The 27,966-nt window shown below is 40.1% G+C and overlaps 1 protein-coding gene across 1 annotated transcript in view; it reads left to right on the forward strand.

Moving 5' to 3' along the window:
* Positions 1–27,966, forward strand: part of FAM135B (family with sequence similarity 135 member B) — a 212,955-nt gene that overhangs the window by 56,005 nt on the left and 128,984 nt on the right. Inside the window, exon 2 of the mRNA XM_074898392.1 lies at positions 7,395–7,490. Within this exon, the coding sequence (XP_074754493.1) occupies positions 7,414–7,490 (77 nt within the window). The 5' untranslated portion in view covers positions 7,395–7,413. The remainder of the gene's footprint in view (positions 1–7,394; positions 7,491–27,966) is intronic.

Consider the following 27,966-nt stretch of genomic DNA (forward strand, 5'->3'; position numbering starts at 1 on the left):
GTTCCTTTTATTGGTGAGGGGAGCACAGTCAAATGTAAGAACGATGGATAATTCTGTCTGAGTGTCCTAAATAGGCTTCAAATAACTTGCTGCTTTTTGATGCACTTTGTGTTTCTAAAACTGACAACAGGAATATCAGAAAAAAAGATTCAGGTGAACAGTGGGAATAAGACACAAAAAACGCTCAAGATTGAAGATTATGGTGGTCTTCGGAGTCTGGAGTTTTAGCTCTCAGTTGTGCATAAAATTTTAAAACCTCTTTTTCTTTTGAAGGCCATAAAGAAGAAATGGAAGTTGTGGAAGGAAGAGGTAGGGAAGGTGTGAAAAAGAGAGGATTATGTAGCAGTGGGAAGCTAGTCCAGGTGAAAGTTTGTATTATCTCCTTTTTCCTTCTGCTTTGCTCTCTCTCCTCTTCTGATTTTTCCCTGCTGTTTCATTTTGTGCACAATGACAACAGCAGGTTATTATTAACTGGTGTAAGCAGATAGTGATTTGTGCTGAGCTGAACTCATAACTGGTGTCCTGACAGGCACGTGCTAACAGAGGACAAATTGAGGTTGCTCTTCATTCTTTTTTTCCAGTGATCTGACCTAAATTTGCACAGCTGTGTTCACATTTAATCCTGCCTAATAGCTCAAAGGCTTTATATCTCGTAAGAGCAGCCTACTGGCACCTGACATTTATTCTGGCCCTTGCTCAGTTCTGCCCTACAAATCCTCCAGCATAACGTGGTATTTTTGGTTTATTTTCTCGTAGATTTATTCCTCCATCTAAATACCCTTGAAATGACCAGTTTATGAAGGGTATAATCTAGACCATTGCTTCTCAGCCTTCTTGGATTTGGTAACATAAATTCTACAGTGTGGATTGGTCCCGCAAACAGAACGTGAGAGAAACTGAAGTTGTTGACTTGTTTTCCAAAGTGCCTTTCTTTGGATCTATTAGGTTCTCCCTGTTTTCACCCATGACTATGTGGACCATATATTTGAAGCTGTTGATCTTCCTGCAAGTGGTTTTAATCATAACACTAATTTTGTTGCTGGAGGCTGAATGGGTATCTACCCCTACTGAACTAAGTGTCGCTGGTACTTTGTAAGTTCCAATTGTGCTGGCAAAAGACAAAGCACAGTGGATTCTTTAAGTGCAAAACCAATTACATAAAATAAACCAGCTCCTTTTGTATTTTCACCACTTTGAATACTCTTTGGGTTATGAGTAATTTTTTAAAGGATCATTTATTATTTGTCTTCTGTGTCTCTAACTCATAACATTTTGGTGGTAGCAATCAACGAACCTTGTGAAATGTGATTCATAGTGTTGCACTCTTTATGAACATATGTCTAACGCATCTGACAAAACTGTGGATATTGATTTTCCCAAGAATATTAGACAGTAATTTATTTTTTCTTTTAATATTGGAAGATTATTTTCAGGGCTTGCATCCAAACTGAGTTAGCTTTTTGTAAAAAACAAATTTGTCTTTAGTATTAGTCTAAATGCTTATGCAGTGGAAAAAACCCCATGTTTAATAGATGTGATTGATTAAGACTATGTGTCTTGAATTTGTTTTTACCTGTATTGTAAATCTTTACTTTTGTTTGCATACTGAAGAAAAAGATACAAAGGATTACAAGAGATTAGAACACGAAAGACCTTACCAAACTAGCTGCAAGGGATTATTGCTATCTTGTGCTGTGATACTATCTCATTCTGTAAAGTATAACAGGTAATGTTAGGTGGTTGCAATGATCTGAGATCTTGGAAAGCAATTGTTGACACTTCCATGGCTAGAGCATTAGAAAGTTTCTCATGGCTACGAGTAACATAATTTCTGAAGAAAACTTAAGACTGAAGTCTTAATTGGTAATACATATTAATACAAACAGAAAAGTCACAAACAAGGAGTGACCCAGAAGTTGTGGATTTTGTAAGTACATTTAGGAAACAAACTAACAAGCCTTCTGGCTGAGTTCTAAATCATAGAATCACAATAATTTAGGTAGGAAAAGACTTTTAAGATCATTGAGTCTGACTGTATTTTTTTATGTGCATTATGTCGTTTTTATTGCATATATTCCTTGTTTTCAACTTCATTACATACTGTTGAGTGGGGCTGTATATTGAGTGAGATGATTTCTGTTTTCCACTGAATGTAGATGTTTTGATTTATCAATCTGTTGAAGTTCTTGCACCTGAATGTGAAAAACGGGATACTGGGCAGAGCTTTTTTGTTACTGTTAAAGCTGTGGCAAAAGGCGAGTCTTGAGCGATCACATACCTCATTGGCTTTCCATGACTCAGTATAAATGCTGCAGCTTGTTGACTCTGTTATAATAAGATGAAAGGTCTAATTCAACGAGTCAAAGGGACATAAACAGATCCTTGAATCACTTTGCCGATGTAAAACCATAATCTTTGGTGGTTTCCCCAGGGTTGACACATATGTCTCAGGAAAAAGGAAGTTTTATGGTAATTCAAGTAAAAAGTTTATGTTCCTGTAATTCTTTAGCCTCAGCAGTGCTGGGAAAACAAACTAAACTGTTTTAGGAGAAGAAGAGGTATTCTGGATAAAATTCAATGTCATCTCTACCCTAGAATAGGGTATATAAAAATATATTACTGATGGAGAGCCATGTTTTAGACACTGTTACGTCAGTGATTTGTATCAAGACAGATTAAAATGAAAAATATTGTAACTACTTACTTATTAGTTTTGCTAAACAAGCCTTGCCATTTCTTTGTGTCTTTAGTGTTGTATTTAGATTGTCTCCTTTTAAAACTATAAAGGAGATATATTGCTGTCACTCAAAATCTTAGAAGAGAATTACTGGCTTGATTTATTTTAACAAAATGAAGTGCTAACTTCTGAAATAATTTTTGTGTTGAAGACCTCACCTCTCCCATTTTACTGATGAGCTGGCAGAAAAAAAATACAAGTTCTGTGAAGTAGAGAGTGGTTAATGACAATGGTGTAGTGAAAGGACTTACTGACATTTGTGACTGTTTTGACTCAAGCAATTAATTACGCTCAGAAAAGTCTACTGAGATGCAATCAGTGCCTTAATAACTGAGATCCAGTTCAGCTGCATGAAGGTTAGCATTGGAGAAATTTAATTAATAAAGAAAAACAACAACAAAAAAGACTTTGTCTAATGAGTGTGCTGCTTCTCCTAATTCTTTTGTAACAGAGCATATTTGTGTGTGTTTATCGTCCTCCTTCTACTGTGTTCCTCTGTTCCTTAGAATTTTACAGTGGGTGAAGGCATTTGTGGAGAGGAGAATAAGATTATCTCACTGTGAATTTTTTCTATGCACCTGATCAAGGAACTCTTAAATAAATAAAGAAACAAAAATACGCAGCCTTGTAACAAACACCATCTTTTGAAGAAATTAAAAATAAAATAAAAGATGCTTTAAAAGCAATAAGGACAGTGATGCTATACTGGAGATAGTATGTGCTGTGTTTCCTGAAAGGCAGCTTTATTCTGCTAAATGAATGTTTCTAGGTTTATGAGTCATTGCCCTTTATCACATTCTGTTTTGTTCTTTTGTCCTTGGTGGGTTTTTTGGTTGTAGATTTTTGTTTGTTTGGGTTTTTCTTGCTTTTGTGATGGAGATGGACAAGAATGGTGAAAGCACTAAAAAATTGTTTTATTTTTCACTTGGGTAATTACACAAATGCTAGAAAGTTCATGGACTGTCAGAGTATGCAGTGTCCTGTCCTCATTTACACTCTGCTCTGTCCCCATCTCACCTTCCTCTACTCCCTTTAGTTGGGTTGATGCTGATTGCTGTCTAGCAGGGAATTGTCAGACTCATTTTTAGCTTCAGGGTGTTTAGCAGTTGTGTGTGTGTGGTACATAACCGACTAATCACCTGCTGTCAGATGGCTTGATCAGTTGACTCTATCTCAAAAATGTCATTAGCACAAATACTGAGTCAAAAAGCTTATGGAGAGCAATGGAGGATAAAGATGAATAAAGCTATTGCAGTTTGAGCAGTATCACGTGTTAAACAATCTCCAATCCAGAAGGTATCTCCACCAACAACAATGAAGATGTGGGGAGTAAAATAAAGTCTTTCTTTAACAATGCAAGTGAGACAGTCTCCAATCTTTAAACATATAGATTTTCCTAGGGCTTTATTTGTATAAAGGATTCTGATTTTCGGTTAGTGTCTCCTTGCTACAAGTAAAATGACAATTGTAATAGACTCTCTTGCTAGGACACCAACTCTAGTTGGAACAACAAACTATCAAAGGGGTGACCTGACTTGTAAAATCAGCCCATGTAGGATAGCATAGCACAACCAGTGACAATGGCAGAACCTTACGAAGCAATCCAGTGTTTTGAAGTGATGAGAATGATCATGGGGACTGCTTTTACAGAAGCATATGACCAAAACAATTCACATGTTGCTATAGTAGTTTGATACTGATAATTCAGTAGTGTTATCTTCAGTTCTCTTCTGGAAATTGCAAAGAGTTTGACTTAAAACCAGACATTTCAGAAAAAAACCCAATGTAGTAAAGCCTTCTCAAGAATCACCTCCGTGTTTTTCTTTAAACTGCTTATTAGATAAATTAACAGTACTTTAGTACTGGCAGTATTTGCTATTGTGTTTACGGCGCTGATGTAATGGCATCCTTCATTTCAGTATTATATTTACTGGCTATTCCTCTATTTATAACCCAAGGTTGTCCCACAGAGTGATCAGTAACGGGCGGTCAGAGGTCCTTCACAAGTCCTGGATTTTGAAGGGCTATGATCAGGTTCCTTTTAGCAGGCATCTGGTACAGCAGTGAAAACTTACTGCATACGTTTAAGCACTTGATCCAGGCGTGCCCTGCAGCTGTTTTGTCAAATTTCACAGCTTCTTACACTGAAGTGTGATGCTTAGGTCTCTGAGCAGGTTTTCTTTGAACTTTGCTAGGTGCCATGATGATAAGGTGCACCAGAGGCCCCTTTTAGCACTTGTCAGGTTTTCCCTGAACTACCAGCCCCTGCTGCTGGGGGCTCAGTCCCTATAGTTATCTGACACAGATTTGCGTGCTCTGATCCTCTGGAGTGCTGGTGGGGTGGATGGAAGTTCAGCTTGGTATAATAGCCATTTATTCTTCCATTCTGATGATCAGTGAGGGAGATAAAGTTACAGAAACAGAACCAGGGTTTTGGTTTTTTTTTTTTTTTTAATTTTTTATTTTTTTCCCCCAGGACAATTATTCTATATTTGTTTTGTAAAGGTATAAAGCATTCAAAATAAAATCTAGATACACTTAAGACCTGTGTCTGCATTTCCATGTATTCAATTTTTCATTTACCCAAGCTAACCTTAGCTTTATGTCATGCTTTCTATCTTTGACAATATTGGTGCTGGTCTGAACTGGATGGCCATCCATTCACACCTCTCCTCTTTAAAGTAGTGTTTTCAAAAGCATGGAGTCTCCTTTGATCCTGAGTTTTTGGTCTAGGGAAATGTGCCTCAGCACAACATGTAGATTTATCCAGAGGTAATTATTCCAATTAGCACTGTCTCCAAATACCTTGTCAGAGTATTGCTTTGTGGTATTATGTGGTTTCCTCTTGGCTTCCCACACAGTCTGCTTTGCTTTGATACTGTACAAGCAGATAAGACTTTCACACACTATAACCAGGTGGCATGTGTTATACATGCCTTATAAACAGTATACAACTCCTTAGGCTGTGCAGAAAGGAAAAAGGAGAAAAGATTAATCTCATTCCTGTCGAATTGGTGGGGAAAGAAAAAAAAATAATATTGCTTTGTCAAGTAATAACATTTGAGTTTACCTTTACTGCTCCTAAATCGTAGGCTGACATGAGATAATGTAAAGTTTCTTACCTTGGATGTATATCAGATGAGTAGCTTAGCAATTGCCCTTTTCTTTCTCACAGTTATAAACACATATTGCATATATTGTGTACATCTTCTATCTCATTCTTGTCATTCTGAAGTTGACATCTGCAAAGTTAGTTTTTGAGGAGAGTGAATGAAAAAACAACATTTTTAACTCTAGAACGAGGTCTTTTTGAAAAATGGTAGTGCTTTGAGAGCATAGCCAGAAAGAAAACAGTTTAAAATAATCAGTGTAATAAGCCAGTCAGCTGGAAAATTACTCATCAGGAGTGAGCGCTAAGACTTATCAGAAAGCTACAGCCTAATGCTTATCTGAAGACTTCATGTATCAAACTCCTCTTCATTCCTGCTTCATTGAAGGAAATGGTCAAATCTTTGAGTGCCATGGAAATTACTGGTTAGCATATATGGAGAAATTCTTCACTTTGCAGTCTGAGCTAGAGATCCCCTTAAACCCCCATATGTCTCAGGGGAATTATTAATAACGCAGACATGGGTCTTCCTCAGAGATTGTATTTGACTGCTGTCAAGGAGCTACCAAAATTATGTTTATGAACATATTAATTAAACAAACCTGATGTCCATCTTCTCAATGATGCTATAGACAATTTTCAGGCAGCTTGCAGATTGCCAGAAGTAGACTTGCAGGGCGAAAAGGAGGAAAAGGTAAATAGAAAATTCAAAATCTGTCCAAAAGCTGTAAAAGCCCTTGGCTTGCCTCTGCTACAATTAGTGAAATGTTAAGGGTTACACTGGTGTATTAAATATGGCTGCTTTGGAAACTTACTTTTGCAAATATTTCTTGAGTAAGGTATGACCTCCTGGGGTCCCTTCTAACCTGGATTATTCTGATTCAATGAATATATGAGATATTTTCAGTAAATGGCTGTAATGCTTCAAAATCTTGGTCTGGCTGTTGTTTCCTATTACGTGCTTTGATTGTCAGCATTTTCCTTAGAAGAATCTCTTCCATTCGTTAATCTTTAAATTATTCATATTCCCTCAGAAGCTTCTCTTCTGGGACTTTAGTTAAGTCATAGAAGGGATCAAAAGCAAGACAGTTCTGAATTTCTGCTCTCACCTATGTAGGGTTTTTGTCTTTTTGCCCTATGTTTTACACAAATGATCTGTGCTGATCTGCCATTTGGTAAAACAGGAAGACAAAAATCAAGTTTCCCATACAAGAATATCAGGAGAGTTAATTAAGATTTGCTTTGAGATTCTTGAACATAATATGTTATTTACTTTTAACTTCTTATACTTTCCATAATATTATAATTCTGTCCTCAGGCTTAATTAGACTTTTTACCTCTCTTAATTACTGCTTTGATCTGGCTTTTAGTGAGTCTTCCTGAAGGTGGAGCCCAGCGATATTATTGGAAAGATTCCAGCTGATTTCAAGTCGATTTCAAGCTTTGCATGAACCCCGAGATGCCAAATAAAATGTAGTAAAGCGTTTGTGGATTTGTTAAGCAAAATACTTCAAATGTTTATAATGCCTGTATATATGTGTTGTTTAGGTGATGACCTGAAAAAATCATGTCTGAGGTCCAGGGAACGGTCGAGTTTTCTGTGGAGCTACATAAATTCCATAATGTGGACCTCTTCCAGAGAGGGTGAGTTGATGTTTCCATTAATTTACAGCTGATATAACAGAGTAGTAGTTTGTAGAAAAGAGTTAAACTACAAAACAGGTTATTTTCTGCCAAATGCAGTTACTTTTCTTGCAATCTCCAGGGCAGGGAAGGATGTCATTGGGCTTTCATTGCTGTCAAGGAAGATCAATGTACATTACTTTCTCTATAAAGTCAGAGTAACTGACTTGTTTTTGTAATACAGTGTTGTAATGTACCAAATTATTTTAAGCATCTGTTCAGATTTAAGTAAAATAGCTGCTTTAAATGCTTCTGGACTGGTTTTGAGCCTCTGTGCTAAATGATAACTGCATTGAACTATAATAAAAACATGTTCATTTTAGGGTCATAAATCTATAATCTCTTAATGGAATGTAGCTGAATCCCACCATTTCAGAGGGAAGATGAATATTCATGTTTGACTAAAGCTCTGGTTCTGGTGGCCATGTTGTTTTTTTTCACATACCTGTAAGTTAGAAGAACATGTACAACACCAGTCTACTTAAACTTTTGCCCCTATTCTTTTGCACCACTCTTCCTAATAGTTTTCATAACAACCCAGTGGCTGTGGCGAAATCTGACCAAGTGTGAGTTATTACTCTGCTTGCGTATTGGACCCCACGTGTATTTTCAGTGAGGAAAAGATAAGACAAAGGAACACTTTTTGAGGAGACCAGAACACCCAGATGGGTCAAAAGGATGTACTTCATGGACAACTGTATGTCTACTGTAATAATATTTTATTTCATCTATGAGGATTGAAGTACACAGAACACTAGATACTCTCTTTCAAGCCTTTGCTTTGCATAGGGGTGTTTCAAATCTTGAGCACCATTTCCTGCAAGAAAACCAAGGAATTGTTTCAATATTGGGAGAGATTGGGTAGAGCTGTTTCCATCTGTGTACAGGTTTTTTGTTACTTGTTTTTACTGTGATGGACTATGTGGTAAGGATGCTGTGAACTTGCATGAAGGAAATATGCTCTGTTTTGGTTTAATAGCCGTCATTTGGGACGACACCTATGACTGCAGGTTTGGAATGGAAGGCAGGCTCTTTAGGAAGGACAGGCACAGGAGACGAATAGGGGGTGTCACCCTCTATGTCAGTGACCAGTTGGAGTGCATGGAGCTCTGCCAGGGATGAATGAGGAGCTGACTAAAAGCTTATGGGTCAGAATTAAAGGGAGAAAAGGGACAGGTGATGTTATAGGGGGTTCTGCTACAGGCCACCTGATGAAGGAAGACCAAGCAGATGAGGCCCTCTATAGACAGATAGGAGCAGCCTCATGTTCACAAGTCCTGGTCTTCATGGGAGACTTTTACCACCTCAATATCTGTTGGAGGGACAACAAATCAGGGCATGAGCAATTCATGAGGTTCCTGGGATGTGTTGATGACAGCTTCCTTCTCCAAGTGATAGAGAAGCCAGTGAGGAGAGGTGCTGTGCTGGACCTTGTTCTCACCAATAAGGAGGGGCTGGTGGCATTTTGAGGTTCATGGGCAACCTTGGGTACAGTGACCATGAAATGGTGGAGTTCAAGATCTTTAGGAAAGCAAGGGAACACAGCAAGCTCAGTACCCTGGACTTCAGGAGAGCGGACTTTGGCCCCCTCAGGGTTCTGCTTGGCAGAGTATCACAGGATAAATCCCTGGAGGGAAGAGGGGCCCAAGAAGGCTGGTTAGTGTTCAAGGATCACCTCCTCCAAGCTCAGGACGAATGGATCCTGACAAAGAGAAAGTCAGGCAAAAATGCCAGGAGGCTGAATGGATGAACAAGGAGATCCTGGACACGGTCAAACAGAAAAATGAAGCCTACTGAGGCTGGAAGCAAGGACAGATAGCATGGAAGGAATACAGAGCATCCAGAGATCAGGTTAGGAAACCCAAACTCCTGATAGAATTAAATCTTGACAGGGATGTCAAGGGCAACAGGAAGAGCTTCTATAGGTACGTCGGTGATAAAAGGAAGACTAGAGATGATGTGAGCCCTCTCTAGAAGGAAAGTGAGACCTGGTTACTTGGGATATGGACAAGGCTGAGGTAGTCGATGGAATTTTTGCCTCAGACACACCACCCAAGAGGCAGAAGGGAAAGGCAGGGACTGGGAGAATGAACTGCCCAGTGTAGAAGATCAGATTCAAGACCATCTAAGGGACCTGAAGGTGCACAGCTCCATGGGACCTGATGAGATTGATCCACAGGTCCTGGTGGAACTGGTGGATGAGGTGACTAAGCCACTATCTATCATATTAGAGAAGGTGTGTCAGTAGAGTGAAGTTCTTGCTGACTGGAAAAGGAGAAACATAACTCCCACTTTTAAAAAGAGAAAAAAGGAAGACCCAGGCAACTACAGGCCAATCAGTCTCACCTCTGTGCCTGGCAAGACCATGGAGCAAATCCTCCTGGAAACTATGCTAGGGCACACGGAAAATAAGGAGGTGATTGGTCACAGGCAACATGGCTTCACTAAGGGTAAATCATGCCCGACAAACCTGGTGGCCTTCTACGATGGGGTTACAGTGTTGGTGGACAAGGGAAGAGCAACTGGCAACATCTACCTGGAATTGTGCAAAGCATCTGACACTGTCCTGCATAACGCCCTTGTCTCTAAATTGGAGAGACATGGATTTGATGGATGGACCACTCGGTGGTAAGGAACTGGCTGGATGATCTCACTGAAAGCGTTGTGGTCAATGGCTTGATGTCCAAGCGGAGACCAGTGATGAGTGGTGCTCCTTAGGGCTTGTATTGGGACCAGTGCTGTTTAACATCTTTGTTGGCGACATGGGCGGTGGGATTGAGTGCACCCTCAGCAAGTTTGCCAACACCAAGCTGTGTGGTGCGGTCAACACACTGGAGGGAAGGGATGTGCCATCCAGAGGGACCTGGACAGACTGAAGAGGTGGGACTGTGCAAACCTCATAAAATTCAAAAAGTCCCAGTGCGAGGTCCTGCACATGGATTGAGGCAATCCCAAGCACTAATACAGGCTGAGCGATGAGTGGATTGAGAGCAGCCCTGAGGAGAAGGTCCTGGGGGTATTGGTGGATGGAAAACTGACTATGGGCCAGCAATGTATGCTCACAGCCCAGAAAGCCAACCGTGTCTTGGGCTGCATCAAGAGAAGTGTGGCCAGCAAGGCGAGGGAGGACATTCTCCCCCTCTAGTCCATTCTCATGAGACCTCACCCAGTGAACTGCATTCAGCTCTGGGGCCCCCAGCATAAGAAGGACATGGACCTGCTCGAGTGGGTCCAGAGGAGGCCACAAAGATGGACACAGGGCTGGAGCACCCCCCTGTGAGGACAGGCTGAGAGAGTTGAGGGTTCAGCCTGGAGAAAAGAAGGCTCCAGGAAGACGTTATAGTGGCCTCCCAGTACGTAAAGGGGCTACAGGAAAGATGGGGAGGGAGTCTTTATCATGGACTACAGTGATAGAACAAGGGGTAATGGTTTTAAACTGAAAGAGGGTAGATTTAGATGAAGTATAAGGAGGAAATTGTTCCCTGTGAGGATGGTGAGGCCCTGGCACAGGTTGCCCAGAGAAGCTGTGGCTGCCCCCTCCCTGGAAGGGTTCAAGGCCAGGTTGGACGGGGCTTTGGGCAACCTGGGCTAGTGGAAGGTGTCCCTGCCCATGGCAGGGGGGTGGGACTAGATGAGCTTCAAGGTCCCTTTCAAACCAAACCATTCTATGATTCTATGATATGCTATTCTGTTCATGTCTACAAGTGAATATCCACTAACTGTATGTTAGAAAGCATTCTGAATATACCATGTTCTTGTGTTATATAGAAAAAAAGAAATAAATCTTTTGTTCTTGAGGTCTTTGGTTTCTCTGAATTATAGAAGTCTCCTGTGTATTCTAGTCTTTATGACCTTAGAAGACATTCCTAGGTATAGATTATTTTCTTGACTTTTGCTCATCAGTGTAATATCTTTGCTCTTCTTCACATGTAAAAATCCACACCTATCTGTGGGTTTAGTGAGTTTTTTGCATTTAGACGATAAGATGTTCAGAGGTTAGACAGGAATCTTCCAACTTCTCAAGTTACTGTGTGACAAGCTGTCTGTTTTTGTCATGTTGGTCTGCTTTTGTATTCAGTAATTTCTGCAGAACGCTTTCTTTTGCTTTGACAGGCAGATCAAATCTCTGGTGTGGGGCACTAACACAGATAATATATTCTGCTGTCACACTAATGAGTTCCTAATTACCTTTGCTTTTTTCCCCACTGGGGTGCTTACCTTGCTTTACTGATTACTATTCCAAACACATGCTACTATAGGTTATACTGCATTAATTTGTTTACAGTAATTTTTTATGTATCCTGCATAGTGTTACATTTGCTTTCCTTCCATATTTTTAACCTTTGCATTTCCAACAAAATTCTTTATTCTGTCTCATATTTGCTGATCACTATCCACTGGCTTACTTCATCTACTCAGCAGCTCCTATCACTGTAGAATGAAAATGTGAAGAAAAGCAGTAGAGGAGCTTGCCAAATTTCATTTTAACTTGGACACACGTTTTATTTTTTCCCCCATTGCCATTGTTGATATTCACTATAGACTTCTGGGATGACTTAGACTGATAGATGGTCTTCCCAGATGAGAGGGCAGTAGAAGTAATAATGATGCGAATTTGATATTTAACTAGTGTTTTCCTTCTTTGAGTGCCTTGTAAATTGTGTCAATACAATTCTGTCCTGCTGAAGGCCAGAAAGGTGATTTATGAAAGGTTTTCTATCAGGATAACAGTGGAGCTGAAATGAATCTTAATTTCTATGGGAACCCAACATGTTGTGTTTTTTAACAATAAAAGCAAGAACAATGAGGAGTATTAATAATAATTTATGTCTCCTACATTTCCTCTTTATACTTTGGTACAAAACCAAACTTAAAAAACATAATCAAAAACCTGATTATGAATCTCCACAAATACATAACAGTCCTGCTACTGTATGTCTGACATAAGGTTGAAATTCCTGTCTTGGAACTATGGACCTGTGCAGAAATGACAGTATTTTTCAAAACACTTAGACAGTACCTTTAGGGAGAGTGAGGCTGGGCCGAACATGAACCCTTTTGGAGAAGATAAAGAAATTAATAAATCAACAAGGTTTAGCAAGAGAATCCTGGGAGAATCAACCCTTCTGGAGCTGTTAGGTAATGGTTAATAATCAAACTTGATTAAGGACATGATCTGCTGGCCATAAGCCATACAGTCAAAGTGCTTTAAAACGTTTGGCCTTCATTAATGTCCTGTTCTCTTTTTGATTGCACTGGAAGCTATTTTGAATTCTGTATGCACACACAGCCTGTTGCCACCTCTCCCTCCCCATGAGAAATGGAAGCTCCTTAATCTGTCTAAATTACATCTTGCGATATTTGAATCATGTTTCTTAACCTGTATGAATGGTTAATATTGAAAAGAGACTGTGATACAAAAGTAATGAGGGGTTTTTTTTTGTTAATATTTGCTATGGGTATATGTTTCTGGCATATATAATAGCAACCGTCATCAGTACATTATGTATTGCGGGTAGTTTACTTTGGTCAGTTAGTGTTAAATTTATCTTCTTCTGAAGCACAAACATAACACTGTCAATATTTATAGACACCAAAGGGTAAATGCTGTAGGTACTGCTATGGGGGAAGAAAGAACCTTTTCTTTGCTCAAACCAAAGGATTTGCGATGCTGTTTGATGCCAGAGTTAGAAAGGCTGAGTAATAAGTAATGCAGTTTCTGGAAGAAAAAACACTTTTAAGTTTCCATCCTTAATTCTCTCCAGCATCTTCTGCTTAATAACTGATGTGTTCTTGTTTTGGCTGGAATAGAGTTAATTTTCTTCCTAGTACCTGGTATAGTGCTGTGTTTTGGATTTAGTGTGAGAATAATGATGGTAACACGCTGATGTTTCAGTTGTTGCTGAGCAGTGCTTACACTAAGTCAAGGACTTTTCATCCTATTTTAATGCCCTGCCAGCGAGGAGGCTGAGGGTGCAAAAGAAAGTAGGAGGGGACACAGCTGTGACAGCTGACCCCAACTGGCCAAAGGGATATTCCATACCATATGACATCACGCTGAAGAGTAAAACTGCAGGGAGTTGGCTGGGAGGTGGTGGCTCACTGCTCGGGAACTGGCTGGGCATCAGTCAGTGGGAGGTGAGAAACTGCATCGTACATCACTTGTTCTGTAAATTCTTTATCATTATTATTTCTATTTTCCCTTCCTTTTTCGTCCAATCAAACTGTCTTTGTCTCAACTCATGAGTTTTATCTTTTTTCCAACTGTCCACCATCCCACTGGGGGGAGTGAGTGAATGGCCGTGTGGTGTTTAGTCTGCCAGGTTAAACCACAACATGGTGACAGATATTTTCTCTACTGAAATTAGTTAACTGATTCTTGTTTTCCTTAATAGAGTAGGAAATAAAATTATCCCTGACTGCAAGAGATCAATTAATTGATTTGTCTGGTTCTGTCAGAAGCAATCCTTCTGCATCTTTTTTCCTTAAAGCTTTTCAAAATCTATTTGACAGAGAAAAAAACCAGCCCCACAACTACTGCATTCACAGGGGAAGTAACTTCTGGAGTCTGTGAGGGAATAGAGGGCACAAAGAAAGTGAAATACTAACTTAATAATGTTAGGATTCTGGCAGTGATATATTATAAAACTAGGATCAAGGTAAGTCAGTTACCAAGCCCAGGACTGAATCAACTGCTTATCAGTCTTTTCACTCCTCAAATTCCAGGCTGCAATTTGTAAGTGTCTAACACTTACATTGGTGGTTTATGTGTGTAAGGGGTGGTGATGATTAAAAACGAGTGGAAAAATGAAGTCCAGCTTCTTCTAAAATGAATGCAAGATTGCCCTGGGGAAAAGATCAGTGGTCTCCAAGTTTACAAAACCCTACAAGTATCAGACCAAGTATCAGTAGCATTCAGAGCTGCTGAAAACAGGATCTTCTGCCTTAAGAGATAGCCTTTATGTGGGAAAACAACCCTGTTGCCTACCAGATAGACAACAGTGTTCAGCATACTTAGTCATGAACTCATCCCTTCAGAGACAAAATGCAGCATGTCCTTTACTCAACAAATTGGGATTTGGCAATCAACCAATGCCTTTCTTGTCAGGATAGATACCTGGAAAATACACATTGTATTCAGAGGTTCAGACCTTTTGGACTGTAAATCTCTGTAATTTTGCAAATATTTACCTAGTCAATTTATGATGCATGGATTCTCTTTAATACAAATTAGGTTAAAAAATAAAAAAAAAAGAAAGAAAAAAGGAAGAGGTCTGATAGGCATGTTGAAGTGATGCATTCCTGGAATAAGTGCTGTCCCTTGGAACAGATGTATTGACAGAACTGACTTTTTTCTTAGCCTGAAGACATTATTACCATGACTCTTCACAGGCCTTCATTTTAAGGCAGAATCAGATACCTTCCAAAAAAAACCCCAAAAAAGCTCAGGAGTAAGAAGGCAATGACTGTCTACACAGTCATGCAGTGATAGTTGAGAACCTGCTGGACTGTACAGACAGGGTTGAAATCAGTCTAGCAGAGACCCATACTCATGAAAGTAGCTGAGGTGCTGATGTTCAGTAAGCTAAACATCAATGTCCAAAAATGTAGTAAATATCCAGCACCAGGAGAATCCTGTATGATGAGTTATCTTCATGACAGTTGGTGAAGACAATTCTCTCATTTGGTGAGTTAGTGTACCCATCTTTAATTTTCAGGCCTACTGAAGAGAGGTGTGATCTCCAGTGCCAGTGGTAGGGGGAACGGATTGAGATTAAACAGAGTGGAGGCTAAGATATGACACTGTTCTGCAGGTGAAGAGCAGCATCTCAACAAGCTCTGATGACCGATGATCAAAATCACCAGTGGAAATTAGGATACTCTTGTATCTGGAAATTACCTTCCTCCTTGTCCTGGTTTCAGCTGGGATAGAGCTCATTTTCTTCCTAGTAGCTGGTACAGTGCTGTGTTTTGATTTCAGCAAGAGAATAATGTTGATAACACACTGATGTTTTAGTTGTTGCTAAGTACTGCTTACTCTAAGTTAAGGATTTTTCAGTGTCTCATGCTTTGCCAGCTGAGAGGAAATATGTCCAGGACAGGAGACCGAACTAACCAAAGGGCTATTCCATACCATAGGACATCATGTTCAGTGTATAAACTGGGGGGAGTTGGCCAGGAGGGGCAGATCGCTGCTCTGGCATCAGTCAGCAGATGGTGAGCAATGGCATTGTGCATCACGTGACTTTTCTCGGCTTTTATTTCTCCCTCTCTTTTTCTTATATAGTTTTTCCTATTTTTATTAATTTTTGTGTCTTGTTATTGTTATTATTATATTTTATTTCGTTTTAGTTATTAAACCGTTCTTATCCGTGAACGTTACTTTTTTTTCCAATTCTCCTTCCCTTCCCACTTGGGAGAGGAGAGGCATGAGTGAGCAGCTGCGTGGTGCTTAGTTGCTGACTGGGGATAAACTATGACACTCTTTCGAATAAGCAATACTCTGACTTACGTTACCCTAAATACATCAGGTAACTGTTCTGTGTCACTCCTGTACTTACAGAGAACTGAGCTAAAGGACAGCTCTCACTCATCCAATAGGTTGGCTACACAAGTCACTCTCAGAAAATTGGTACCATCTAGATTCAGAAGTAAGGGACCTGTATAGATAGGACTCTGAGGTAAAATGTAACATACTAGATGTGACAGAGAACCTTAGTGTGTCCTGTCTGAAATGCGGCCAGTGTAACTGTGATTAAACCTGTACCTTGCCTGCTGGAGCTCCTTCTTCTGTGACCTACTGTGTTCAGATCCCTTTGTGTCTTTTCTGCCACTTTAGTGTAAAAATTGATGATTGTACAATTAACCAGATGGTTTAAAATCAAATGACAATATTATGCAGAGAATATGCATATCTGTCTGTTGCCTGTGTGTGTCACACTGCAATGGTTCAGTGAGTAGCAGAGAAAGGAGAGGTGAACCTAAGCGAGACACAAGTTAGCAGTTAGCTGACAGCTTCCTATAGAGTAAGGCTCACTGTACTTTCTTGAAAGATAAATAAATATATACATTTATATATATATATAAAACTGGTCTGACTAGTCCGCAGTTTGGGACTGTTCCTAGGCTGTTTGCTGATAATAACCATAACAGATAGACTGATATTCGTACTATCCCTGTTTGCACAGGAGATACACCCTTGCTCCGATGTCCTAATGTCAATTGTTAGGAGCTGCAGGAAGGTCACCATGAGGGAATCGTTACAAAACACGGCACATTATCTTCTCAGCCCCACAGGCTACTGTGAGCATGTTGGACAGCAGGTCATACAGGAAGTTGGTGTAGAAAGAGGAAGATAACTTACTTTCTGTCTTCAGAATGCTTTGCAGCCTGTGAGCAGATTCTAGAAAAGGGGTCAAGGGATTTTAAGCTCAGGAGTGAATACGGTGATCAGCAATTTTCTTTTTCCCTTTTTTTTTTTTTTTTTTTTTTTTTTTTAGCAAAGTAGAACTTTGTGTCAGAAATGGAAAATACACCTGCATGAAGCATCGTCCCTTCTCTGGGACCTGACTGGAGCTTTGCAGTGAACCCCTATGGGACATGGGAACATGGGATCATCTCCAAGGGTCAGGCATCTTAGAACTGATCTGGTGTTTCTGACAAGAGCGTATAATAGTGTGTTTGTGAATGCAAAGAGTATACAGTTAAAATAGAAAGAACTCTACTGCTGAAGTTTCTGCCCAACTGGACAGTATAAAAGGAAAGTTATATGACAGACAGAGGTCTTTGTGGAAGCACTAGTTAGGGTTGCTCAGGTATTAGTGATGAGTATCATGTAAGAATCTCATACAGAATGGGAGTAAAAATAAAAAAAGCTTGTCAGCTGGTGTGTTTATGTACATGTTTGTGACTATAAAAGCTATAAAATTTTGGAGGTTTAGACAAAGCCAGTACCATAATAGAATGGACACTTTGTAGTGATCTTGGCAGCAATGGGTTGTGATAGCCAAATAAAAGAATACAAACATCCGCATCTCAGAAAATACAAGGGTTTCACTGTTCTTCCAGCCTCAGTTTTCAAGACTGCTAAGCACTCAGGAAATCAATTAAAACCATGTGATATTTTATGTTAATAAAGCTTCTACAGCCTCTTCAAAATCACTGATATTAATCTGAGTCTCTCCATCGGTTTGTTGGACTGTGTCTTCTCTGATTTAGAGGCTGGCAAGAAATGCACCTCTGTAACTCGCGCCTCCAAAGAAGTTTCTTTGTGATACCTAATATTAAGCAAAACCATTTCTAGTCAGATTTCTGTGCCAGAGTTTGTAGCTGAGCCTTTGGCAATATCTGATATGTTGTCAATGTGATTCAATATCAATATGATTTCAATGCAGGTCCTACACCTTTATTTTAAAGCTGTGTTTCCTGGAGTCAGGCAATTAAAGAAGAAACTCTTGTACAGTTTTAAAAACCATGGAAGGTTTATCTCAAAGCTTCAAAAAATAATTTATTATTTAAAAAAAATATATATTTGAAATATTTACTCTAGGTTCCATACACTTGTTAAACAATCCTTTATTGGTAATCAGTGCTGGAAGAGTGGAAAGGAAAAAATAAAAGGCTAAAAGAAGAAAACCCCAAACTTGACTAACTGTTGTATTTGGTCGACCAAAAAAATAAATCTTTGTCCCCTAACATCTGGATACTATCTCCTCTAAGGAAAGCAAATATCACCCCAATCTAAGTAACATTTACATTGCTGTTTCAATGACTTTCCGAGTGAATTATGTCAGAAAGTAGCTTCAGTTTCACCTAACATACGTTTATACAGAACTACATTTAAGATGTTGACTGCAGTTCGTAATTTCATAAAGTTACAGACAAACCCATGTCTGCCTCTGGGTAGCTCTGTGCATGTGTATGCATGTGTGTGTAGGAGAAGTCTAAGCCCTCAAACTTGTGAAGGGATATATGTGTATGTGCTGCGACTTTTTATTGCTTGAGAACAAGTGAAGTGACACATTTTTAAAGCACTGAACTGAGCTAGAACAACCTAGAAACATTACACCAGCATAGACTGTGTCAGTGCAACTACTCTAAACAAGAGAGGGTGCCAGAAATTACTGTATGAGCAGCTCTGGTAATAAAATAACTCTGAAATGCTTCAAAAAAACCCACTGTATTCCTTGTGGGCAATTTTTTGGGACTGGAAATTTATTCTCCAAGTTTTCATGTGAGGATGATTGTGGTGCTTTGCAGGTTTCCTCTCTAAAGCACTTTGCAAACAGCAATTAATTGAGGCAGATGAAGTTATCTGTCTTCAGAATGTGTTATCACGTTGTTACACACTGTGCATATCCCTGGAGGAAGCATGGCATAATCACCAGCAGCAAATCTTGTCTTTAAATATAGGACAAGCTGTTGAGAGAACAACCAGACCTGGTCCCTTCCTTCAGTTCCTGGTTGCAAGGTAAAAAAAAAAAAAAAAATTCTATGGTGATAGCCAAGCTCTGGAATTTGCTATTCAGGAGGCTGGGGAATCTCCATCCTTGGAAGTTTTCAAGACCTGACAGGGCATGGTCTAAATTCAGTAATCGGTCCTGCTTTGAGCAGGCATTGGGCTGGAGACCACCCAAGTTCGCTTCCAGCATGAATGATACCCTGACTCGAGGATGAGTGTCACCATAGCCTTCCTCGGCACTGAAACAACCCTGTGCAGCTTCCTTCTGCATCAATCAGCTGCAGCCTGTGTAGTAGACACTATGTTTTAGTGATTTATTGCCAGCACCATGGTCTCCAGTAATTTGTCTAGCTATTTAGATTACAGCACAAAATATGTTTGATTAATATGAAAAAGTTATTTTAGCTGAGAAATGCAGTATACAAATAAATTAAGTTCTGCTTCTCATCTATATGCAATACTCCACACCTAAGTCTTGATGCTATTGTGTCCAATTTCTCAACAAATGTGTCACATCCTGAAGGAGCCCAATTTTCAATGCTGCACTTAATGCCACTTGATTCTTAGAATTTATGGGGTTTGTGTCATCAATTCTCCATGATATCATTAAGCAGAAATACTCAAAGGGTAAAACACTTAGACCTGAGTGCATCAGTGAAGATCACAGCTGTCTCTAGAAGACCCACAAATGAAAAGCAACCACTTATTGTATAAAGTCTATTGGTTCAAGTAGAAATTCACCTCAAAGAGACGGATTTAGCCCATTAAGTGAAAACCTTTTGCTTTTCTGAACTTAAAACTTAATTAACTTTCTTAAGGCTGATCAAAGCCACTCTGTGATACTCCGGAGGATAATACTTTAAATTTAAGATCTCTGCTTGTAGAAATATCTTTATTTTATGAATTGGATTCATAAAAATAGGCAAAGCACTGCCCAATTACACACCAAGAGCTTTGAAGAAAATCTTATGATGGTCAATTTTTAATGTTATAGATGATAGAAAGAGCTGTCTTCCAGGTTAACGACTGATGATTATTAAAAGCTGGCCAAATCCCCAAAGTTTAATTTTAGTTTCTTCTTCACTTTTAACTATATTTTTTACCCAGGATTTTAATCTAACATCACACCTTGCATTTTATTTCCGAAGAGAGTGGATCCCATCTGTTTGCATGACATTCCTTTTGGCTAGCACTGTCTGTATGATATATTTTAATGTTGTCTTCCAGAAGCAAGCAGAATGCCTTCTCTGTCTGTATCCTTACCTCTTCACTTCTGAATTTTCCTGGTGTGTACAAAGCTTTTCACCTGGATAGCCAGAGTATTTATACCAAACTGTGCTCTGCATAAATATCACCACCTTTTATCTTTGGATCAGAAATCACTTTACAACCTTTACTGATCTCACAGAATGTCTTTTTTTAAATCCTAGTTGTTTATATTCTACAGATGGGTAAAAGTTGAGACAACTCTAACAAGACTAGGATCAGAAAGAAAGGTAGGAAGTGAATGTATTGATTCACTCACTAGATTATACTTAAACTTCTTTTCCCCTGATACCTATGACTAAACAGAGGCCAATTTGCTGAATGTTGTGCAAAGTCTACTTTTAAATAAGTTGTTTTAATGACTAGTTGTCATTCTAGTGTTCATGACCAAGAAAAATCAGCTGCCATCCTATGTGTGAAAGGTGACTGAAGTAAAGTGAGCACACTCTTTCTCGATGTATGACTCAACCATTTCTTGTTGTGCTACACAGGCACCAAATGAGAGCAGAACAAGTGGTGAATCTGGTCCATATGGGTTGAGAAGTGATAAGACGACATTTGGAGTTCTCATAAGCTCTCAAATTAATATAACATTTCTGGGCTCTCCAACATGTGTTGCTTTAAATAACCATGTTGTCCAGAATTTTCCCTCTGATACTGCACATACCTGTTTTCAACTCTATTAAAGATTTCTGGGAACTGTATGTGAAAAATTTCACGCTGCCATGCAAACTAGGGTTGATGAAAAAAAACAGTAATTTCTCTCACTGTTATGTCCATAACTTAGTGCCCCGTGCCCATCATTTTCAGAGAGGAAGGACTACCTCATGTCTAGCAGAGGTGGTTCAGCTCTATTGCTCTCCCTTATATTGGAAGAAACTCTGGCAATACTGTCCACACACTTAAGCATAGTTTTGTAAGGTGCATTTTAATTTAACTGTTCCAAACCCAAATGATCTATGACATTATTTTTTGGAGTGAGGAATGAGTTCAGGAAATTTCTTGAGGTGGGCTTGAACAGCCTTTTATGTCGTCAGGTGTTATCTACAAACATGAGAGCAATAATATCTCAGAAGATTGTTCTTAACAGGGTACAATCATAAATGTTCAGATGCTGTGATAGTAGAAAACATCATTATACATGGGAAAAGTTTGTTCCAGAGTGTCTCTGACTTTCATTTTCCAGATATTTTTGTATTCAGCTTAAAACACCCCAAAGTCTAATTTTCAGAATGAAAAACTGTACACCATCTCCAGATCAGATCCTTTTAAGATGGCTTATATTTGGAACCTAAAATCATTACTCTTTTTTGACACTTCATCCTTTAGAGTTGCCTTGAGATAATAACTGTTTGTGTAACTGGATAGTTTAATTCTATGGATGCAATCAAACTATACGGTATGTGTACTGCAGACAAGGTGCACTTGAGATGCAATGGAAAAAAGAGTTGGCCTTTGTCCTTGCATTAATGGAGTTCAGTATATTGTGTGCTTGGATGGGAAGATCTTTTTTAGCACTTTAATTACTTAATGTGCTTGCTGCAGCAAAAGTACATTAACAAGCACAGATCAATTTCTCCCATCAATACATGTCCACTTTGTTACTTCAGAACATTCATTCAATTGTGGGGATAACATCTGCCAGGAAAAGGTATTACAAATAAAATGCAGCTGAAAAATGAACTGTTCTTTAGTAATCTCTTGTTCCTATTTGGCTATGCGTGACAAATCTTTATAATGATATCCTGAAACAAATGAGAAGTTAGTTTATAATGTGACTGTTTGGAGTGATGCCTGCAACCAGCCAACTCCAAAAATGCTGAGGAAGGTGTAGATTTTTAATTTATTTTGTGATTTTTTGCTGACAAGTTTAACATACTCTCTTTGCTTTAGATAGATATTACCAGGACTCTCATGTCCTCCTCACAAGATAAACATTGTGAAACAGTGGAGAGAAATAAATTGATGTAATAGACCTACTAGAGCTTAAAGGAAGTGACTGGGTGTAAAGATACTCAGATAAGAGCAGCCCTGGCTTGTTCAACCACTGGACAAAGAAGGCTAAATCCTTTAACAGAAAACGTACTGGACTCAAGTTCTTAATTTTGGCAATGGGCACAATACTCAAGCATTCAGATATAAGTAAACAGATAATTTCATTTGAGCCAGTAGGTCAAATTACCAGTTTGGGATGAATAAACCTGTTTAGCTCCTGCCCTAACTATGCTCAGATAAAGAAAATACACCTGTGGCCCCTACCTTATGGAGTTACTGAAAGGCTAAATACTTTGGCAAGTTTTAGAGAATAAACCAGTAGGAAATATCTCAGAGAATGAAATGGATAGAAGGTCTGTAAGCATTATAAACTAAGAAAAATTTTTTTATCTAACCTGAGCTTCTGACAGGTTTTTTCCCTTACTTAAAGCTGTTATACCCATTTCTACACAGGGATTCTCTGAAAATCCTTGGTCTCTGATACATGCTACAGCTCAAAATTGAATTAAAATTGCATTACGTGTCACAGCAGGCAACCAGCTTTCCCATTAGTCTGTGACTTGGTGTTTGTGAAAAGTATGGATATGTAGGATCTTCTAGCAGATCTCACCAATGGTACTCTACCTTCTGGTAACAAAAGAAAACTGTCTCATTGATGTGGTAGCACACTGGATCCAATATTTTGCTTTATGAACCATTTTCCAAGTAGAAAAAAAGCTATTGGAAAAAGTTGAATGTTGGTGCTGTCTTCTTTCACTTGCCCCATGTGTGATGATGTGGCATCACAGTAAGATGGAAAGCAATCAAGAGTACTAGTAATCTCTGACATAAACTATACTGTATGTTGTTTCAGATAACATGCAAATGATGCCAGTGTCTAGAAATCCCTTCTCCATGGTTTGAGTTCATGTAGCAGTGCTGTCTCTTTTAACTTCCATGACTTTTCACAAATTCAATAAGATCATCTGTCCTTATGACACTGACTTGAATAATATCCAGTCTTTTGGCTCTAGGAACACTTGAGTTGTCATCTTAAAATTGTGTTGTACTATTCTTGAAACTACCATTCAAGCTTTATTTCTGAAAAATCAGACTGAAGTGTTTCCTACTTCCACTGTGTCCTGTAATATAGAACTGTGTCTCTCTCTGTGAGCACCCCCTGGGACAGTGACCAGTTTTACTGTGTTACAGGTCCTAACTGAAAATGGCACCTATGTAAACCCATACCAGTCTATTTGTTGAGTTTTCTAAGGATCTAATTTCTCTGTATTTCACAAGATAATACTGTGTTTCAGTGTGAATATAGTTTCCTTTTGCAAGATTTGTTGTCCTATATACATCATCACATCAAAAATTTTATGTCTTACATGCTGTTTTCCTGTGTTAACATTGCCATCATTTTTGATGAACGCTGAGAGAAACTATTTTATCTCACTCAAACTTTCGTGGCACCTAGATTACCTTCATGGTCCTTCAGCTGATGGCTGAAATTTTACCTTTCTATTGCATCTTCTTGTCAGTAAGAAGTCATTAAAATTTGCCCCTGTTCTCAGCTCCTAACGCTTCCTTCCTTGAATGCAATGCTGGGTTATTCTTGACCTGTTGCACTGTTTCCTGACTCTTCAAAACTCAGCTTATGATCAAACCTATTTTCTACCTGCAGATAGAGACTGTGTTTTTAGGATGGCACAATCCAAAGATTACCCCAGTGTCCTATAGGATGGTGTCCTATATTTTATAGCACTCACTCCTAGCCAAATTAACAAGGTAAAAAATACACTGAATTCAGGCACTGAAAGACTAATGATAGTAGGAAAACAGTTAAAGGGAGACAGTGAGGCTTTAATTCTCTAAAGTAGATGGCCAATTTATTTGGTTGGAGAGAGAAAGACTAAAGAGATTAGGATTACTTCACCAATGTTATCCATACTCTTGTGATGCTCCTGAGGTGAAGAGATATTCTTAAAATTAGGCTGTTGCCAGAATTATTATCAGGATGAAATGAACATTTATTCCACTATAATGAAACACCAAGTTTATGGGTGAAGGGAGCATTTAAAATTCTTTTTAGAGCTGCCTGTGATAGAAGTTTGAGGAGTCCTGACTCGCTTTGGAGGTTCTCATATTTTTGGTAAAAGAATTCACATATCTGTCATTAGTAACATAAATGCTGGCATGAAAATCCAGGTCCACAGAGAGGCTTGAGTCTGATGGTGTTTAGGTTATCAGACCAAAAGTTTAGGTGCTTTGCTTTTAAGATTGGAATTCACGGGTCCAGTTTATTTGATTGTGTGGAGCTTGTGTGTGGCAGGGTTTAGGTAACAGGGCTAAAGAGGTGGCTCCTGTAAGAAGCTTCTAGAAGATCCTCCGGCTGTTGGACCCACTTCTGGCCAAGGCTGAGCCAGTTAATGACAGTGGTTGCGCCTCTGTGATGACATATTTAAGAAGAGGAATCAGAGAGTAGCTTAAGCCACAACACTGATACAGAGTGAATAGATGGAACCAGTTAGGTGCGTTGTTGTATTCTGAAACAGGATAAAGAGAAATAAGAATGTGTAGCCCCATCGCAGTGATTCCAACTCTGTCACTGGAGTCTTCAGTTTTTATTCTTGCTTCTGTTAATGCTTAATATACAATGCTGATTTGAGATCCAATTGATATTTTTATTCGATGAAAACAGGAACAGCCTCAGCAGGAATGAAAACAATACCATATGGATAGGCACAGAAAAGATGATCTCAGATATGGGAGGGAACTGGACCTAGTTATGGTTTGACTTAGGTTACAGAAAAACTGAAGAGAAGTGTAGCAGCAATTTCTCCTAGGAAAAGAATCTGCACAGACCTTGACTGAGCAGATGTGATCTTGAACTTCAGCAAAGTGTTCAACACTGTTTCCCACAGTCTCTGTCTAGACAAACTGCCAAGATCTGGACTGGGTGGGTGGTCTGCGAGATGGGTAGGAAATTGTCTAACAGGCTGCAGTGTTATTGGTGGTGATCAATGCTTTTTACTCAGACTGGCAGCCTGTCACAAGTGGGGTCCCCCAGGGCTTGATACTGGGCCCCACGCTGTTCAACACCACCAAGTCTGTTAATGACAGCAAACTGGGAGTGAGGTGGGCACATCAGTAGGGAGAGCCGTCTTACAGAGAGACCCGGACAATCTGGAATGGCAGGCAAGTAACTGCATGAAATTTAACAAAGACAAGTGCAAAGCCCTGCACCTGGGATGACCTAACCAAAGAGCTCAGTGCAGGGCTGGGACCTGAGTGGCTGAGGAGCAGCCTTGCTGAAAGGGACCTCAAGTGTCTTGGTAGACAATCAGCTAAACATGAGTCAGCACTGTGCTGCTGTAGCAGCAAAGCAAATTGGTTCTTGGGCTGCATTCACCAGAACATTACTAGCAGAGACAGAGATGTGATCTACCTACTCTACTCAGCACTTGTCAGGCCATAGCTGGAGTACTCTATCCAGTTCTGATCCCCACAATTCAAGAAAGATGTGGACAGACTGGAGAGGGTCCAAAGGAGGGCCATGAACATGATCAGTGCAGGGCTGGAGAACCTAACCTATGAGGAAAGGCTGAAGGAGTTAGATCTTTTCTCCATGGAGAAGAGCAGACTTAGGGAAGACCTCATCACAGTATTCCAGTACTTAAAGGGCAGCTACAAAGAGGAGAGATGCTCTCTCTTCACAAGGAGCCGTATGGAGAAGACAAAGGGCAATGGGTACAATTTATACTAGAAGAGGTTTCATCCCTGTATAAGAAAGAAAGTTTTTTATTAAGAAGAATCATTCACTGGAACAACTTCCACAGGGACATGGTAGAGTGCCCATTGCTGGAGGTTTTCAAGAAGTGATTGGACAGGCTGCTAATTTTATCTAGGCTCCCTTTCCCATGAAAGGCTGAACCAGATGATCCTTTGAGGTCCCCTCCATTCTAGGCTATTCTATGATTCTATGACTCTATGACTCTATGAAAGGGTATTTGATTTGTGGATTCTGATGGAAGATAAGTGTGGGTTTGACTTCTAGCTGTTTTGGAAATAAGTCCTTCTCATACCAAGAGCAGATTTGCAACCAGCTTGGAGACTTTACTGGTGTAAGGCTAAGTGGTTACAAAATCTTGGCATTTCCAGTATTTGGTGGCAACTCAGGTGGACACATCAATTGTCTCTACCGATGTGTTGTTTGGTGCTGCTCTGGTTCTACTTTGTCTTCTATGAAAGATTTCTCCTGGGAGAAAATTTTTGAAACACAAGTTTTTGAGAATTCTTACATGATTAATATTAATATTTTTAGGATTAGCTCAAAAATTAGGTCAGGGCTTTATCAGAGGGGGCAAATTCATGACACAGCTGGGAATGAAAACTCTTTTTACCTCTCTGTACAAGTTTTCTGTAAAACAGAGACGACTAATATTGACAAAAACATTGTGAAGAAAGGCTGCAATGCCGTTGTTAGTGCTGAATTCATTCTGCAAAAATGGGATTTCCATCTCGAGAGCTGTCAGGCTTGTGCCAGCACTGAGTGTACTTTTAGAAGAGAGTATTCATCTGTCTTGGAAGAGGGGGAAAAGTCCCTTCAGTGGTGCCAACAGTTCAGTGAGAAAAATAGGTAAATTTGGGTAAAATCCCACATTTAGCAATTAGTTGTATTTGTGTGGAGTGTGTGGGTGGAAATAGAGATGACCCATTTCCTGAGAAAGAGTAGGAAAGAAAATCTGATGCAGAAAGTGAAAGGGAGGAGGACAAGGATGATACACTGTTTTGGACGTCCTTAGCCCTGGTGTGGGAGAAATGCACCTGTGTCCGAAAGTCTGGAGTCTCTTAATCTACTCATTCAAATGGTCAGTTTCTTGATTTATCTCTTGAAACTGTTTGTGGGAACGGGAAAGCTGAAGAGTCACTGCCATCCAGTGTGTGGGGTGTCTGTGCCCAGGCGCTGTCAGGTCCCAGCCGGCTCCAGCTGGGGGCGCCCGGGGGAAACCAGGTTCGAGCAAGGGCCAAAGGCGGCCCAGGCAGAGGAGGAGGAAGCCGAGGAGGGAGCAGCAGCAGAGGGACCCCGAGGCCGGAGGAGGAGGAGGGCAGGAGGTGCTGCAGGCCCGGCGCAGGGATCCCCTGCAGCCCCGGAGAGACCCCGAGGGAGCAGAGACCCACCCTGCAGCCCGGGGAGGGCCCCACGCCGCAGCGGGGGGATATTTCCTGCAGGAGCTGCGGCCGTGGAGAGCCCCGGCGGGAGCAGGTTGTCCCTGCAGGACTGCAGCCCGGGGAAGGGCCCGCGCTGGAGCAGGGACACGGGGCAGGAGGGAGCAGCGGCCCAGAGGGCTGCCAGGGACCCACCGCGACCCCCAGCCCCAGCCCCTGCGCCCTCGGCAGGGGCAAGGAGATAGAGGAGCCAGAAATGAAGGATTAAGGTTGATATTGGGGAAAAGGCAGGGAGATGAGTCAGAAGTGAAAGAGTGTGGCTGCCTGAGCCTCAGAAAAAGATTTGGTGTGGGGAAACTGTTTTTGTTTCACAGCATCCTATTCTACTTTTAAACATCAATAAATTAATTTTCTCCAAATTAAGTCTGTTTTGCCTGTGATGGTGACTGCTAAGTGATATCCCTGTCTTTATCTTGACCCAAGAGGTTTTTCATCTTTTTTTCTCCCCCTGCCCTGTTGAGGTGGGGGAGTGAGAGAGAGGCTGTGATCTGGCAGCCGGCCCAGGTC

The sequence above is a fragment of the Athene noctua genome, chromosome 2, assembly GCF_965140245.1.
Source record: "Athene noctua chromosome 2, bAthNoc1.hap1.1, whole genome shotgun sequence".
In the NCBI taxonomy this organism is placed as follows: Eukaryota; Metazoa; Chordata; class Aves; order Strigiformes; family Strigidae; genus Athene; species Athene noctua.